Source organism: Cibotium barometz, chromosome 6, assembly GCF_041138505.1.
Source record: "Cibotium barometz isolate CiBa-2024 chromosome 6, ASM4113850v1, whole genome shotgun sequence".
NCBI lineage: Eukaryota > Viridiplantae > Streptophyta > Polypodiopsida > Cyatheales > Cibotiaceae > Cibotium > Cibotium barometz.
Genome location: NC_141051.1, coordinates 47,694,688 through 47,711,687, shown reverse-complemented (window position 1 = coordinate 47,711,687; position 17,000 = coordinate 47,694,688). Strand labels below are relative to the sequence as shown.

At 42.2% G+C, this 17,000-nt stretch overlaps 1 protein-coding gene across 2 annotated transcripts; it reads left to right on the top strand.

Moving 5' to 3' along the window:
• The first annotated feature begins 1,905 nt into the window (after positions 1-1,905).
• LOC147637811 (pre-mRNA-processing factor 39-1-like) lies at positions 1,906-16,158 on the top strand. 2 transcript variants are annotated; one of them, XM_086799641.1, is made up of 14 exons: positions 1,906-2,152; positions 2,791-3,092; positions 7,394-7,488; positions 8,786-9,015; positions 9,703-9,870; positions 10,070-10,490; positions 10,652-10,795; positions 11,262-11,414; positions 11,506-11,622; positions 13,770-13,850; positions 14,532-14,681; positions 14,772-15,116; positions 15,193-15,312; positions 15,485-16,158. In XM_086799641.1, exons 2-14 carry the CDS (start codon positions 2,819-2,821, stop codon positions 15,575-15,577), a joined length of 2,391 nt encoding a protein of 796 aa, XP_086655767.1. In that variant the 5' UTR covers positions 1,906-2,152; positions 2,791-2,818; the 3' UTR covers positions 15,578-16,158. The 2 variants fall into 2 exon arrangements, with proteins under 2 accessions (XP_086655767.1, XP_086655768.1); XM_086799642.1 differs by lacking the exon at positions 7,394-7,488.
• The last annotated feature ends 842 nt before the right edge of the window (positions 16,159-17,000 follow it).

The following is a 17,000-nucleotide window of genomic DNA, read 5'->3' as shown; positions in this document are numbered from 1 at the left end:
CTCTGCATATGAGTATAGGCTTAGGACTTGATGGAAACTCACAGTATGCTATGTCTATAATTTTCATGTTATCTATCTTCGAAGGTTGATATGATTCACACCTCTCGGGGTATCCTATCTGGGATTCGTATTTGGATGATAACTATATGTTCTTTGGTCCCTTTTATTTCAATTCTACATGCGGCACTCCTACTCTTATGCTCAATTAACATTACATCTATTATGTTAATATGGGCATACCCTAATTTTATTACATGGATGCCCTAAACTCTCTCATACATGGAATGTTGGATTAGTTAGGATACGGGACTGTGCCTAACTAGGAATAGTATACGATGCTTTGGCTGTGGTTTTTTTTAATAAGTCTCCTTTACCGTTGGTCATACATAACTATGGACTTTGGATGGTGAGTCATTTGGCCTGTTTTGCTGAGATGATCTCTGCGTCCCACTGGCTATGCTAATGGCTGAATAACTGACGGCCATTGTAAAATTAAAAACTCCCTTAACCCTTGCCGATGGGTGGAACTGGAAACCTAATCGCAATGCACACATGTTGTATGATTACTGAGGATACATGGTTACGTACAATTTACCTCTGAAACTGATACATGAGGTATGGAAATATTGTTTAATAATGGCCTAACGCAATAGTACTTTTTCAATGGCATTTTGATGTTTTATTTTCATTCGGCTTTTTGTGAATGATTGCCTATACAGGTGATAATATAGCTCATATTCTAGAAAGACAAAATGAATGATTTTCGAGTTTTGCGGATCTCAATACTACCTCTGATGGGCTTGCATGACTCATAATATCTTTTTCTGAAATTTTTATAGTAAGATACTAATATGAGTTAGGGTAAGTTTAGATACATTTGTTGAGTTACATGAAATTATGAAACAAATACATGTTAGTTTCTATCTACGTGATAGGTCCAAGATCCCTTTACCGCATAAATCATAAGATAGTTTGGGTGACATCTATAACATGTGGTAGATCCTATGACACTTGCAAGACACACACGGGCTAACTCTTTGTATGTCTGTTTGGATGGATGCAGGTAACATGATATACTCTCTCAAAGTATTTTCGTAGTTTATGCTCTAAATTTTTTTTTATGTTTCACCTAATGGAGTCATTAGCTCCACGTATTTGTAACATGATTATTGTAAACAAATCCATTGTTATATAATCATGTTTAATGTTTTTACTAGTCAAGTTGGATAAGGTTCTTGGAGTTTCTCTGACTGCTGTTGATGTAGACGGAAAACACACACACACACACACACACACACACACACACACACACACACACACATGGGGCATGCACACATTTTAAAATACTTTCACATTATATTAAAAAAAGCTTTCAGTGTTGCAGGCTTACGATGAGGAAGTAGGGTATTGCAGGCTTACGTTGAGGAAGTCGGGTGTTGCAGGCAACCACCCTGAGTTGTGTGACAAGAGAGAGAGAGAGAGCATCGACACCTGCACAAACAATAGAGAGAGAGAGAGAGAGAGAGAGAGAGAGAGAGAGAGAGAGAGAGAGAGAGAGAGAGAGAGAGCGTCGACACCTGCACAAATAGTCGAGAGAGAAAATCTTCAAGAGAGCGAGGGGAGCAAATGCATCAACAATGGGAGGGGATGGAAGAACGAACGCGCCACCAACCTTCCAGAGACCGAGGGGAGCAAATAGCACCAACGGAAGAGGCAACCAATTTTGAGGGTCTGCAGAGCGAGAGAGGAATGGAGGCCGCATGACGTTGCATGGTGCTACACATGGGCACCTCCAGGTTAATGCGGGCGGTGTCACGTGGCACCTCCAGTATCGAGAGAGAGATGGAGGAAGCCAGGTGCATGCATGGCGCGACACATAGGCACCTTCAGGTGGTTAATACTAGCGACGTCAAGGGACATATCCAAGAGGAATTCGGTGAAGGAATGCGGCGGCGACGCAGGAGTTAAAAAACACGCCACGTGTTAGCCCGGTTACATAGAAAGGAGAAGAAAAGAAGATATCACACAATAACCTGCAAAAATTAGTGCGTTTCCCTATCGAAACCACTTTTCACAAACCCTAGCTTTCTCTTCATCAGAACTCCGCACAGGCTCGCTGCAGTTTTTATGCAGAGAACGAAAACACTTTAAGGCAAGTTTCTCTTTGCATTTTTATCCGTTTTCCATTTTTCTTACGGTCTCCTTCGGAATGGTTTCTGTGTTAAGGTTTACAGTCGGAAAAACTTTTGTTAGGGTTTGCAGCGTCGTTGTGCACTAGGGTTTGCTTTTTGCGCCAGAGTTTGCAGCGTCTTTCTGCACCAGGGCTTACAGCACATTATTGCTCCTCTGTGTGCTTGTTTTTTCTTCTTGCTGGAGACGAGTTTTCTACAGCGGCGGTATTCTCCTTTCTTTCGGATGCGGAGCTTTTTGTGCATAGCTGTAGTTGCGTGCATACCCTGGGGACATCAGAACTTGTACGTCTTGTAATTAGGGTTGGCTGGTCATAGTATCAAATGTATCACAGTGCAGATCTTGTATCATTTTCTGTTCGTGTGTTGTGCATTTTAGGCTTTAGAGATATTCTTGTGATTTTGAATATGATATCTTTCAAGGGAGCCTCTTCTTTCTCTCATCATTCTGTATTGTGCTGTCTTTGAAAACCTTATTTTCTTTTTGGCATGATGATCCTTGTTAGCAGTTTCAAGTAAATCAAGCGTGTTCTCTCTCTGTCCCTCCGTCTCTCTCCTCTCTCTCACACACAATGGGTGCTATTTATTTTTCGGCATGCAGGAATTTGCCGAAAAGGGTGAATATAACCATGGAAGATCAGGTGACAGGAGAGCAGAGTTATGGGGTCATGGTAGACCAGGGATACATGACCGAGCACGCAGCTCTACCAGTGGCTGATGGTTCTGTCGAAGTTCCGCCTCCAGAAGCTCTGCAAACCATGGATGTATCAGTTGCTGCCTTGGATGCACCTTCCATGATGGATGCAAGTGCCCTTGCTGAGCAGCAGCTTGATGGAAGCAATTCTAGTACTGTGCCAGTGGATGAAATGGCTGGTGTGCAACCTCAGCTTGAAGAGCCTGCAGGTTTGGTTTAAGTGGTTGATTATTTTATAGTACTGGTGTCATTGCTATTTACTGTTATACCTTTTGATTTTGGTTATGCTTTCAATGCTTGAATTGTTCTTCCTAATATCTACGAGGTGATGCTTCTTGTTCAGTTATTTTGCATTGTTTATGCTGATTATGCTCTTTTTCCTTCTATGGAATTCTGTCATTTCACCAGATTTGCAAGCTTCGTGGAAGCCTAACATGGTTATTTAGTAAAATAATCCATGGATTTTCCTGAACATAGCACAACGTTTTATTACTAAAAAGAGACATTAATACAAAATTAATTTGGGGATATTCGAAATGGTGACATATGGAGGGAACAGGAATGGGAAACCACAAGAATAGAAATTTTGCATCTTTTTAAGAGAGTTTATGTAATAGAAAAAGAAACGGGGGTATGGAAGAAGGGAAAGATAAGGACTACTCTACGCAAACCAACATACCTCTTCATCCCACCAACCAACAGCTATGCTCTAGCCTCATCCAACACAAGTGTGGTTAGGTCCTCTCTCCCTCTGTTGGAACACATCCAGGATGCACTAGCAGCATGGATCTTAAGGTTAACAGCAACAAAATCACCCTATGTACCCAAGAGTAGTGATGTATACAGGGTAGCCTCATCAAATGCAGGTCTTTCAAGATCTTGGCTCGGAGAACACCCAACCATCTCCTAATGGGATCTATTGGATATCCACACGCTTCAGGATTTGGGATGAATTGGTTTCGGGTATCTTTTTTGTTGAAAGTTTTCAGCTTCTAAGATGTCTTCTGAGGACCACATGGCAACATTGATGCCTATAATGATGGGAGGACCATATGACAGGCATGGCCCAACAGATGTACTACTTGCAAGCCCAAAGCTTGGCACGCGATGCTTGCAGCTCTGTAAGTGAGCCACAGTGAAAATTGATAGCAACATTGCCATGTCAATGGACATGTGGGACGTTTGAAAGATTGCCATGCCCATCATTGTCATAGTTCTTTCGATTTTACTGTCATGAAAACCATTTGGAGTTCTGCATGGTGCACAAATGGGGTCCCAAATACTCACTGAAGGGCCCCCTTCTGAAGGAGTATCTGCTTTGATCGCTGCAAGTAAGTATCAGTACAATAGAACGGGGCTGAATCTGCCCAAAGGACTGAACTGAACTCTTATCTCAGTTTAGGGTTTGCGTCTGCCTTGGGCTGCCACAGCTCTCCCAATGTTGAGGGCTGCAGTTGATGACCTTCTTCTCAGCGTTAATCTCCTTGCGGGTCTAGGGCTGTCCGAGATCAAGTATAGAAGCAATACTGATTCTACAGGGGCTGGACCATAGCTGTGCTGGCTGACTGTGCTGTAGGACTGGCTGATTGCTGGTTGAGGGGTATTATTGCCCCTAGCCCTGGCCATGTGTGGGCTGCCCACTGCCCCTTAGCCCACGGTAAGTTATTCCAAGCCTGTTCCATGCTCCCACATAGATCTTTACAGAGCTATGCTTCCCATACCTCTTCTGGTTGCTTGACCTGTATATTGACAACACATTTGATTGGGGTTGTCATGTCTGGACCCACGTCCCCTGACAGGTATGCTACCGTGTCATTGGCAAACTCTGATTCAAACAGCTCCTCCTGCCTGTGGATTAGTCTAATAAGTGTCCGGTTACCTTGTACATCATATCTTACTCTGCGATTGGGTCACAATGACGGTGTTTTATGGCCCGACCAGCTGGTATGGGACGTGCATGACACAACCGACTCACCCTTGGAAGTTGGTGGTACACTAGCGACTCGTCCCTGGACAAGGGCTCACAAAATCTTTGGTGTTCAACCTCAGGCTTCAACTTGTCCTGTACGATCGTTTCCATGTGGTATCCATGTAACATGCGGAAGCTTCGGGGTCGAATTGGTAACTTAAATGCTCAGAATTCAGCAATCTTTCATGACGAACATAACGCTCAAAACTGAAGTAGATGTGCAGAAAATATATATAGAGAGAGAGAGGGAGAAGAGGACACAGTATTGGAACCCAAATACCCTCTGTAGGGCCCCCACCACGAATGGTGTATTTGCTTTATTAGAATGATGCAAATCAGCAAAATAAAGACTGAAAACTTGACCTTCAAATCCTTTGTGAAATATGAGATAAATGACTGAAAACGTGGCTGGCTTTTTATCCTCTCTCATGCACTCAGTCGGCCAGCAAACAGAAGTCGGGTGGCAGCAAAAAAACTCCACGACCTGAATAAATAAAATTATAAATAGGCATTTAATGCCTATTAAATCGTGTTTTCACACCTTTCTCTAGGCTGGCCATCCACGCACCCTGCTGGGCAGCCTGTCCCACACCTGGCCGACAGCCCCTGAGGGCTTGGGGCCCAGTCGGCTGGCTGTCTTCTGGCCATAAGGCTGGTCAACAGCCCCTTCCAGCCCAAGTCATGGCTGGTGGGCACAGCTGGGCCCCTCGTGGCCCCTTGGGGGTGGCTCTACACCTCCCCCATGCCCACACTAATAGTCTTGGGGTAGCCCCATCTTTACATGCAAACCTACATGCCAACACAAATGTCCGGCATCCAGTTGCAAACCAAATACACATAACATTTGACATCATTTCAGAGAGAGACTCACAGCGCGGACTAGCATTGCTTCATGTGCAAGACAATGCACACTTGACCTTGGACGCATAGAGTGGAACCTTGGTTGACTCGTCCTGGATTGGGCTCACATGGGACCACTAATCAAAGAGGGTTTTGCAGCAAGAGACTTGCAAACACAATTTCACACATCGATTGTAACCTAATCCGTGCGTTATATACATGTACAACTAATTTTTTGAAACACAAAGAATGAACAAGTCTGAGGGGAATTCCACTGTTCAAACCAACATTGGCCTTCTCCCTTGCTTCTCCAATTGATTATGGGCTTGTGTGCTTAAGAGCTTTGAGTGCGCGTCACTTGCAAAAGTGTCATAAAGGTCAATTAATGTGTTCACACTAGCCTAAAAAGTGTTCAACTCTTAGCCCTTTGTCCAAGCTTGTTTGCACTTTCTTAGGTTGCCCGAAACTGCTCCGTGGGCTGCTTGCTCACACTATGCCACTTTCCACGTTGCGGCCTGCATGAGCCTTGGCTTGTACTTGCAGGTGCGTTACGATGATGTGTTTAATTTTTGCTGTTTTTAGTATGCTTTAAGGGTTTACATTTTCATTCAACAACTATGACATGTATTTGAAAATTTCATTAGGAAATATATCATCATTAAGTCAAATTTTGAAAAGAAGGATGCAAAAAACTAAAAGAACCTCCTTAAACAAGCCATCAAGTGCTGATTTTGAATGCCTTAGTGTGTGTGTGTGTGTGTATGTATGGGGGGGGGGTTGTGTGTGTGGGAGCATATATTGATACCAAGTTCTACACCCACTGATGACGTTAGTGGGGATGTCGTAGTATCTAGTCTATACTATGCATGATGGAGTTGATGGTTTATTGTCTTGTGGATGACTACCATGAGGTTATAAATTGCACATTCTTATAAGGTGAATTTTCAATTTGGGCATGTTCCTGGATTCATCTAGGTATATCAAAACATTATTACTTTATTTCTACAATCGAAAAACTGACAAACTGACAACAGTTGAAGAACTTGATATCCTTGGTCATGCATTTACTCTTTTGACCTAGCAAAATCTTATTTCTTGATATTTTTTTTGTTTGATCTTGTATGTTTATGATGGTTTGACTTTTGTTTTTCTTTTCAGGGTTGGGTGCTGTTTTCTTGCCATGCATGCCTTCTGCCTTCATAGCTTGTCTATTTTACCACAGTTATGGCCAAATCACCTCACGCAAGTTGTATGCTGTTGATGGCCAGCCATGTGGCTGGGCATAGTTAGTTGTCTGTAAGGTAGGGCAGGGGTTGAAATAGCAGCCCGTTAACAGCTTCTATAGCTTGCATGATCTTGCAGTTTCTGAGGACCTTGCCTCTTACAGGTTAAAATCCTTCTTGAGGTCCATGCCTGTGCCTTTTAAGGTGATTCCTCGTCAATCTTTGGTTTGCTGTTTGAAAGAAATGACTGAATCTCTTCTTTTGCATTGCAATGTTGTCATATTTTTGTAGGTTGCCTTTTGAACAAGAGTTTATAAATATTGTAAATATTTTTCAGTGCTAGTCAAAGAAGTGACAATGAGTGTTTCTGTTATGCTGTAAGGGATTGAGCTATCTTGGTGACTTGCACGATTTAAGTGATGATTTGTGCTATTATTTGAATGAAATTGTGTTTTTAAGCCCTTGGTTTGTGTTGCAGTTCTGACAGAAGAAGATCGATTATGGAATGTGGTGAAGACAAACCCTGCAGACTTTTCGGCCTGGACCTCTCTCATTCAAGAAGTAGACAAACTGGTAAAACGGTGATGTCTGGGCAGGATCAGTTCATGTGTACTGAAATAGGATCATGCTGTGAAATAGGTTTATTACCTACAAATTTATAGCCTCAGGAATTGACCTGAACCCTTTAGAGGGTTTGTTTATGGCACTTATTTTAATTCCGTGTGGGATGAGTTCATATGTGATCATGCTTCAAAATAGCTTTATTGCTAACAAATATATTGCGTCAGAAGTTGACCTGAATTCATTAGTGGGTTTGTATATGGTACACAGCCTTAAGTAACTCTTTAGAGGGTTTATATATGGTACCCAGTCTCGAGTATCATAGTGCATGTGTACATCTTGAGTTGCAAAGATGAAGTCTATTGAAGCTATAGGCTTCATCGGGCTCGTTATGCATGTAGCACTCCATTGATTGATTGAAAAGGAGATCATCTTTATTCTCAGAACTTGGGCCTTTATACATTGTTTGGTCTGCTTGTCTTTCACACTGGTGTATTACATGCTTGCTTGCATTGGTGATCAGAACTGGGCACTCATTCCTTTCACAGATTCGAAGTTTCCTGTTGATTCTAATGTGTTTCTGAAAGTTTCCAACATATTTACAAGGCTGTGGCTTTCCACCTAATCTTGTTTATGTATACCCTATGCATATTAGAAAGCATCTTGTTCACCTCTCCTTTTTGGCCTTCAGAACATTTGAAAACTCACCTGAAAAATGGTTTATTTGTTTTGGAAGTTCTCTATAGAGGAAAGGTGCAAAAGGAGGGCAGTGCTCCCTCCATGGGTGGCCTGTCTGGCTGGATGTCAATGACATTTGTCGAAATGAAATGGATTAAGCCTTCTATGGCCTCATTGCACTGTGCTCACCAGGTGTGCTAGGTGGCAATGCTACTGACAAGCTCCCATCTTTGGACAGTGGAGGTCAATGGATTACATGGTGTCCTTGGGAATCCAAGAGGCTGTGACATGATGTGTCAGGCGCAATGCTAATCCTATGCCATGCTTTTTCCTTCTTGAATGCTGATTATTGATTACATTGTTCAACTAGCTGCTACACGATTGGTGGAGTGGATGGTTTATGGTTTAACCTTCTGAAATTTGGGTACAATGTTATACTTAAAAGTGTTGATGGAAGGCAAATTTCTGTTGGCCATGGTGCTTTCCTGTAGGGAGTTGTGACCAGTTGTGGAAATATGTTTCACTTACGCTTGTAACGAGTGCTCCTTGTTTCTTGCTTTTTCCACGTGTGCTGTCTGTCTCTGTGTTCCATTAAAGTTCTCTCTGACAAAAAGAATTTTCTGATCTGCAGGATATCATAGAGAGAATTCACAGGGTTTATGATACATTTTTGCTGGAATTTCCTCTATGCTATGGGTATTGGAAAAAGTATGCAGATCATGAGAGTCGCTTGGGAAGCCATGAAAGCATTCTTGCGGTGTACGAGAGAGCTGTTCAGGCAGTGACCTATTCTGTTGATATCTGGATGCACTACTGCTCATATCTAATTAGCAAACAGGAGGATCCAGATGAAATTCGCAGGTATATTATATCGGCTTCTCACACACCTTGCTCCTAATAATGGCATGACTTGTTTTGTTCCTTGGCAGGCAAACATATTCATATGCCTTCTGGAAATGACATGAGAAACCCTTGTGTGTTGCTTGATATGACTGTCATTTCTTCTAACGTATGTTTGGTATTGCTGCAGCTGTTGGTTCTTCCTATTTTGGCAACCTGGCGAAACGGTTTGACCATTTTGGTTGCTCTAGAATAACTGTTGTAAAACTTAGAACAACCTCTCTTGGCAATGCCATGTGCTATTGTGAGGATATCTATTTTGTGCATTCATGTTATCATCACACGATGAAAGTAATGTAGGGTAGGCTGGTTCTTCCTTTTGTGTAATTTTTTATTTGACTCGATTGAGGGTTATATTGGGCACACATTTGAACTATGCTGCCGTGGAAGATCGAATCCAATGAATCCAATGATGGCACAGAGGGCCTGTGAGCGCCATTCCATGTTGCGGACATAGTATGTTTGTGCAGGAAGGTAAATGCAGCGCATTTGTGCCCATGTTTGGCAGTATCAAAGTGATGTTGCAGTGTGTTTTTTTCCTTCTAATCCAAGCCTTGGTGGGTGGAAACTAATCCTTTTTAACCATCCTAACTATACTATATGTGAGCCATAGCTAACCAAAGTGTGCAATCACGCCTTGTGTTACAGGTTATTTGAACGAGGCCTTGCTTATGTAGGGAGTGATTACTTGTCTCACATTTTGTGGGATAAGTATTTGGAATTTGAGATGAGTTTGAGCGACATCAATCGCGTCTCTCAAATTTACACCAGGATTATACAGCTTCCCATTCAACAGTTGGAGCGCTACTACCACAGGTAGCCATTTTTCATATCCATACACTGGGTTTTTGGTTTTTGGTTTTTGGTTATCTTCATTCAAGAATGCATTTAACTTGGGGAATTGCTGATTACATTGTTCTTTTGTGAAAGTGACAATTTTTATGTTTGAGCACCTTTTTTTTTTGGTGAAGTGACATTTTTATGTTTGGGCATATTTTGGTTTTTAATTTTGCAGTTACAAGCACTTGATCTCTTTACATTCCCTTCATGAACTTCAAGGTCCTGATGAAAAAACTGCAACAGCTGCTGCTGCAGCAGCTGCTTCTGCGAACCCTGAGACTGAGGCAGTGCCTGCTGAGGGTACTGAGCCGGAAGCAGCAGTTCTTGTTGGATCTGTCATTTCTTCTGCTGTTGAAACTGAAGCTTTTTCGAAGCCTGACCAAGGATTACAGTGGTCAGAGGAAGAAGAGTTTTCCAAATTTATTGCTACAAGAGATGAAATGTACAAGGCAGCAAAGGAGCAGGATTTAAGAATTGTAGAGTATGAGTCAGCTATACGCAGGCCATACTTCCATGTGAAACCTCTTGACGATGTACAGCTAGCAAACTGGCACCGTTATCTTGACTTTATTGAAAAAGAAGGAGACTTTTCCAAGGTGAGTTCATTTGGTTGGGTCTTCAACTGAAAGGAAGAGCTGCCAAAAACCAGCTGATACAACCACCCAGTGGCGGAAGCATACAACCTCATGGACGTTTGCAGTGATGTGTAGCTGAATTCGTGAAGGTGATTTAAAACCTACTGCTGTTTTGCTGACAGGTTGTCAAACTATATGAACGCTGTTTAATAGCATGTGCCAATTATCCGGAGTATTGGATTCGATATGTTCAGCGTATGGTATTAGAAGGAAGCGTGGAGTATGCAGTGGATGCTTTAACGCGATCAACACAGATTTTTGTAAAGGTGTGATGTTTCGAGCTCATTTTTGGTGCTAGACAGTTGGCTTCATTATGTTTGTATGTATGCACACTTGTTTTTGCTTGAGAACATTTTTGCACGAGTGCACTGCAGATTGTATTCCATTGGATTTTGAGTGAGCTGGGCTCAGTGCTAGTGCTGATGCTTTGGATAGCTAGGAACTTTTGCCATAATTGTGATTTTCAAAGAAAGTAACCTATGCCTTATGATATTAGGTATTCTTTGTAAAAATAATCTCTCTCTCTCTCTCTCTCTCTCTCTCTCTCAGTTTTAATGTTAAGAAGCTGGCTTGGCCATTTCTACATTTTTAAGGTGATATTTGTTGGGTGTTTTTATTCAGTTATGATTATGTTTTCTCAAACTTTTATGATAGGCAGATTTATTAAATTTTCAGAATATCTAAAGGTTTTTGCAAAGAGATTCAATTGATGGTTCGTTTGGTATGTTACAGAGGCGTCCAGACATCCATCTGTTTGCAGCAAGGTTCAAAGAGGAACATGGAGATATTGAGGGCGCAAGATATGAGTATGAACTCTTGAACTCGAGCGTGGCACCTGGCCTTCTAGAAAGTGTTGTGAAGGCAGCCAATTTTGAGCATCGTCAGGTGTGGTTTGATCCCTAGTAATTTATGAATTATTGGATTATGATACTTGTCAAAAGATCAGTCGGGGTCATGAGAAGCTTTACTGTTTCAGGGAAATACTGAAGGGGCGTGCACAATATTTTGTTCTGCTATTGATTATGAAAAATCAAAAGAAGAGTCTCGATCTCTTCCCTTGCTCTTCATTCAGTATGCTCGCTTTCTTGATCAGGTATGTTGTAAGCTGTCACTTCAGAGCATTGAGCATCAACTTGTCTTGCATAGTCCCCCTCCCTTGCTTCATTCTTCTTCTGTATTTGTGTCCTTAAGTTGGACTAGACTTTTATGGTTTCGTTGAACTCTTCAACAAGGAGCTTGGTCGATGATGAATGGGAAGAACTCTCTTTATTGGATTTCTTTAAGTAGCTCATGTAGTGAAGTAGACAAGTCGCTTCTTCAAAACTTCAAGAGCTGAGATGCCCACAGCTTGTAAGCTCGAAAATAGGGATGCCCATTCAAGTCATGACCCTACACAATTATTTACATTTGGGGAAAGATTGCACAATGCTGTGGGATGAGAAGCAAGGATTGTGATATCTAATAACATGCTAAACTTTTAAGAATCTGTGTAAAAATTAGATCCATAGTGATCTTTTTTCGATGAGACTATATTTAGCTGAAAAGAACGTACACTAATGATTCAAAGACATCTAAAACCTTAGTTTTGGGAGAGGGAAAACGGTTGATCTGAGTGGCTGAACTGGGGAAACATGTGGACATGGGGGTTCAATTTTAAGGTAGGGGGCCTAGGAGTGAAGATTTAGAAACAGTCCAGAATGAAGTTCAAAACTTCAAATTAAAAAGAAACATACATGACTCAAGAGCTGTAACTCAAAGGAGTAATTCGTAATCCAATAGCCATTCACATAAAGATACGGGGCACACATCGCACGTCTAGGACCTGTTAGAAGTCATCTCCTGTCTATACATATACACCAGGGCCTGTGTTGTGGGTGTGCCCGCCCTTATTAGGTGTTTTCTCATTTTTCCCCACTCTCCGTATTTTTCCCCCATTTTTTTCTATTTTTCTATGGCATGGGAGGCAGTCTTGTTGTGGCAAAAGAGGACCTAGAACTTGGCCGACTGCATCTGTGGAGACACTGGAGAGTGTATTTACTGTGTGCAACACGCACACAAGACTAGCTTCGAGGCTTGGGGTATCTTGGAGCTAGGCAGCTCACTAGCAAGCTAGGCTAGGGATGGATTGACGGGCGGGTGCCCAAGTGTGGATGCCTGGTTACCGGCCAAGAGCCTATAAAAGGGTGGCAAGGTCAGTCAGGTAGTCAGGGTCTCGCAAGTCCATGCGAGAGCTTTGCGGTTAGGAGCATGGATCTAGTGCAGACGTGCACTTGCTTCATGCAGCCGAGGCCAACAGTGGTCTCTAGGCCCGCGAGGGTAGCGGTATGGGACGTCATGGGGTAGAGATTGGTCGGTGCGTCTTGCTAGTTAGCTCAGCTTGTGGCTCTGTGGGGACAGCCCGGTCTTGTGGGTTTTGCCCACGGCTGTCATGGTTGGTGAGTCAGGCCTGCACTCCCTTCACGATTTATGGCTTTGTTTTGCAGGTTTCGGGTCGTGTTTTAGGAGTGCTCTACGTGGAGACCCCTGGGGATTTGACAGCCAGTGCATGTCTTGCACATGACATTACATACACGTTCCAACCTTTCCCATGTCCTATTGACTCTGAGAGGCTGTCCATGCACTTGACTGGTGCTGGATATCCTTTGTACATCATCACATCATACAAGAGGTTTACATCTGGTTGTGCAAGATGGTCATGACTTGATTTTTGTGGGACTTAACACAATTGACTTGGCCTCCCTCGTTGGTGCACCGGAGACTCCCCTTGGACAAGGGCTAATGGTGAAAATGCTTGGTGTCTGGCCTTAGGTCCTTGCTTTTGTCCTGTACAATATGTCTACTTGGCATCCAAGTGCGGGATGCATATGACAACATAATAAAAGTGATCTAAGCACTGAATACCAACATATTTGTGTGGATGATGTGTCATGTACAGATGTCATATAACATTGTTTTCTTTGTCTTTTGTTTTTGTGAGCGAATCTTGTATGCATTTCTTTGGTTATGACATTTGATTCATTGACATACTCCACAGTGTTGCAAGACAACTATAGTACTACTCATCTCCCCTCAGTCATCTCAGTTTCTTCATGCTATTAATTCCCTTGTTAACTCTTTTTGTATACGTTTTTGTCTTTTCAAACAATCAGTTATTTGAAAGTGTATGACCTTCCAGTGGTTGTTTATGAGCTGCTGCCTGCTATAGACTCCTCATTAATGGCTTTTTTATCATAATGTCAGGTGGCATTGAAGACTGAGAAAGCAAGAGATGTTTATGCAGATGCACTTGCTTTTCTGCCCCTTTCAAAGACCCTGTGGGAGGTATGGTATGGTTACATTTTTTATTGTTTATTTTATTTTGTGCAGTACCTAAATAAGGACGAAGTACTTCTCTTTAATGGGTTGTAAATAACTGCTCAAACAAATGGAAAGAAGTTCATGTATGCCTGCAATCAATTTATAATGCTGTACATTTATACAGTTTCCTCAAAATATAGATTGCCTAGGTATATATCCATGTAAAATGTGGCCTGAGGTCCCATACGAAAAACTTCCAATGTTCAATTCAGCTCAAAAACTGCAGAAGACAAGGTTTTACACTAGCTTTGCTTTCATTGGAAGCAACCATGTAGATGTCAAATGTGTTTTGCCAGAGGTTCTAGTTCACTTTCTTGATTAAGTTGAGACTTAATTGCCTGGTTTTGTTCCCCAGGCTGTGGGACCAAGGAGTGCTTGGGTTTGTTTTGCTTGATTGCTTTAGTAAGCGTGAGACATTCACATGACAATTGTGCTGCCATAGTGTCTTTGATTGGAGTCCCCAGTTCTTCACACAATAAGTTGCCAATGAATGTCTTGTGCATACATCTTCAGCTGAAAGGCCTCACTACCCGCATTGATACGGTTGTAAATATAAGTAAGCATGGTTCTAGATGATGGTAGGATAGATGCACATATTGAAAGCACCGTGTCACGAATTGCTGTTTTAACCTTTTGTGTTTTCAGGCTTTAATCCACTTTGAGGCATATCGATCAGGGCCCAAAGAGATAAATAGGTTGGACGCCCTTCTTGAACAAGCAACTGGGGCTCCGAGGCCTGATGTTCCAGGGTTGAACGCAGTTGATAGAGAGGAAATCTCTAGCATCTACCTGGAAGTAATTTTGTCCTATCTTTTACATCTCTGTTTTGTTGTGTACTCACTATGCACAAGTGATCTGACATAGTGCCCCTATGTTTATGAACAGTTTGTTGACCTGTATGGGGACCTCCAAATGCTAAAAAAAGCGGAAGCTCGCCACAGGCAACTCTTCCCTTTACGGAAAAACTCTAACGAGTCAAAGAAAAGGCCTTCGCCTGATGGCAATGGTTCTGACAGAGCCAAAGTCTTGAAAACTTCTGGCTCAACTGGGTTAACTGTCTCACCCGCTCAAGCTGTAGCTCCTGCATATGCTAATGGACAGATGCAGTGGGGTGCTGGATATGGTCAACAAGCGTATGCACAGCAACCACAGGGCTGGCAGCAGCCTCCTGCACAGCAAGCTCCTCAAGTGCAACCGCAGCAGTGGAATCCTGGTTACAATACTCAGCAGGTAGGCCTAGGACTTAAGTCCTTTTTGGGTAGGATGGTTAAGTTTTCCATCACTTATTGCTTGTCATTCATGGCAGGCTGGCTATAATGCTTATGGGAGTTATGGAGCATATGGGCCTCCACAGCAGCAGGCTCCGCCGCCGCCTCAACAACAGCCAGCAGCTTATGGCAGCTATGCACAAAATTATGCTCCTCAGGTAAATAAAAATGCCCAGTCGTTTTCCCTTGAAAAAAATGCCGTCGTTTTAAGATTTTGTGGTCTTCTTGATTGTTGCAAAGCATCATATATGGTTTTTTTGCTTGCCACCACTTTTTCGAATTCAACAAGGCCCAACCCTGAGACTTAACATATTTGATGGTTTCTGCTAGGCTTTTCCTCAGCAGCAGAGTTATACCCAACAACCTGCTTACAGCCAGCAGCAAGCACCAGCACAGCAGGGTTATTATGCTGCTTATTACTGAGGGAAATCCATTCTCTGCACAAGTAAAAAGAATTTAAGATGGTTTTGTGTTGTCAAGAGTACATAGTGAATGCTCTTTTGAAGCATATGGGACAATCTCAAGGTCGAAGTTCTCATTGTAATGAGGGATGAGATGTCACCTAAACATCATTTTTCAATCAGTCCTGTTTCATTTTATGCTATAGAAAATATCTGTTTGCCTGTTGCAGTTTTTCAGGATCCAAGCAGATCATATTCTCTGCAAGCAGGAAGTTGCTGTCTGCATCTTACGGGGGTGGGGGTCTTTGCTGCTTTCTGCAGGGACTCTCAGTTCTGTGGTTCAATGGGATGATTTGTAAAGAAATTGCTTTCAAATCTGCAGTGTAGATGACTTCCCTTGTTAGTATGGGCAGTATCCCTAAGGTGGCCCTGGGCACGGGGCAGTCTGTGTAATCAATCTACTTCATATCTGCTGCTATGGATGATTCCTATCCTGTTCGCAATCTTTGGGACAGGATTGACATGGATACTTAGACCCATGATTCTGAACATAACGTGCTATCAAAGGGTCATTAAAAAAAAAAATCATACTATTTTCACTCATTGTTATTTCAAAATACCCAGGCTTATGGACTGTGAAGGCTAGAATCTTTCTTTTAAGGGTTGAAGCTTTCTTAAATCCGAATGCAGGGCTGGGAGAAAGCCACTTCCTCTATTGAATATTGCAAGGCTAGTAGCACATATGTCTTAACTAAGCCAGCTTCAAGTTTGTAGTAATTATTAAGAAGAGATTTGTAAGGGCTAGGATATATGATATGTCTACCAACATAGCTCAAGATAGTGCATAATAATTATGTTTTCGCAATGTCCACTGTCTTGAAAAGTTGAAGCTTCCATCAGTGTGAGAAGCTGAATAGATGTACTGAAAAGGGTATGCCCAATCATCTTCTCAGATGATGCATTAGAAACTGAGTTGTTTGGATCGATACTGTCAGGTCAAAATGTTACCTCATAATAAACATTTTGCCGATGAAGATAATCTCCTATTTCATGTCAATGTGAATCTATCAGGATTTGAACTGTTTAGCTTTTTGGACAAGCAATCACCAAAGAAGCGGGTGTGCAATTCATAGGCAACTTGTGTTTAGGTCTTGTCGAAGTGATCAAGAAGATTTACTATGGAGTTAGCATCGATAGACAACATTTCTTAGAGTTGGCACGTCACCTTAATAGCTAATGCAAGTCTGTCAAAAGCTTACTCTGACCTTGGTAGCTTGCAAGTAGGAACAATTAGTAGGAATTTTTACTCCCATGTTACTTATAGGAGGAACAATTAGGAGGAGTTTTTACTCCCATGTCACGTATGAACCCTGTGCTCAAAGGGGATATAGTTATAAAATTCCAGAGGTTGATGAAGGTGCTAGAGATATGTGGTAAAATGATTG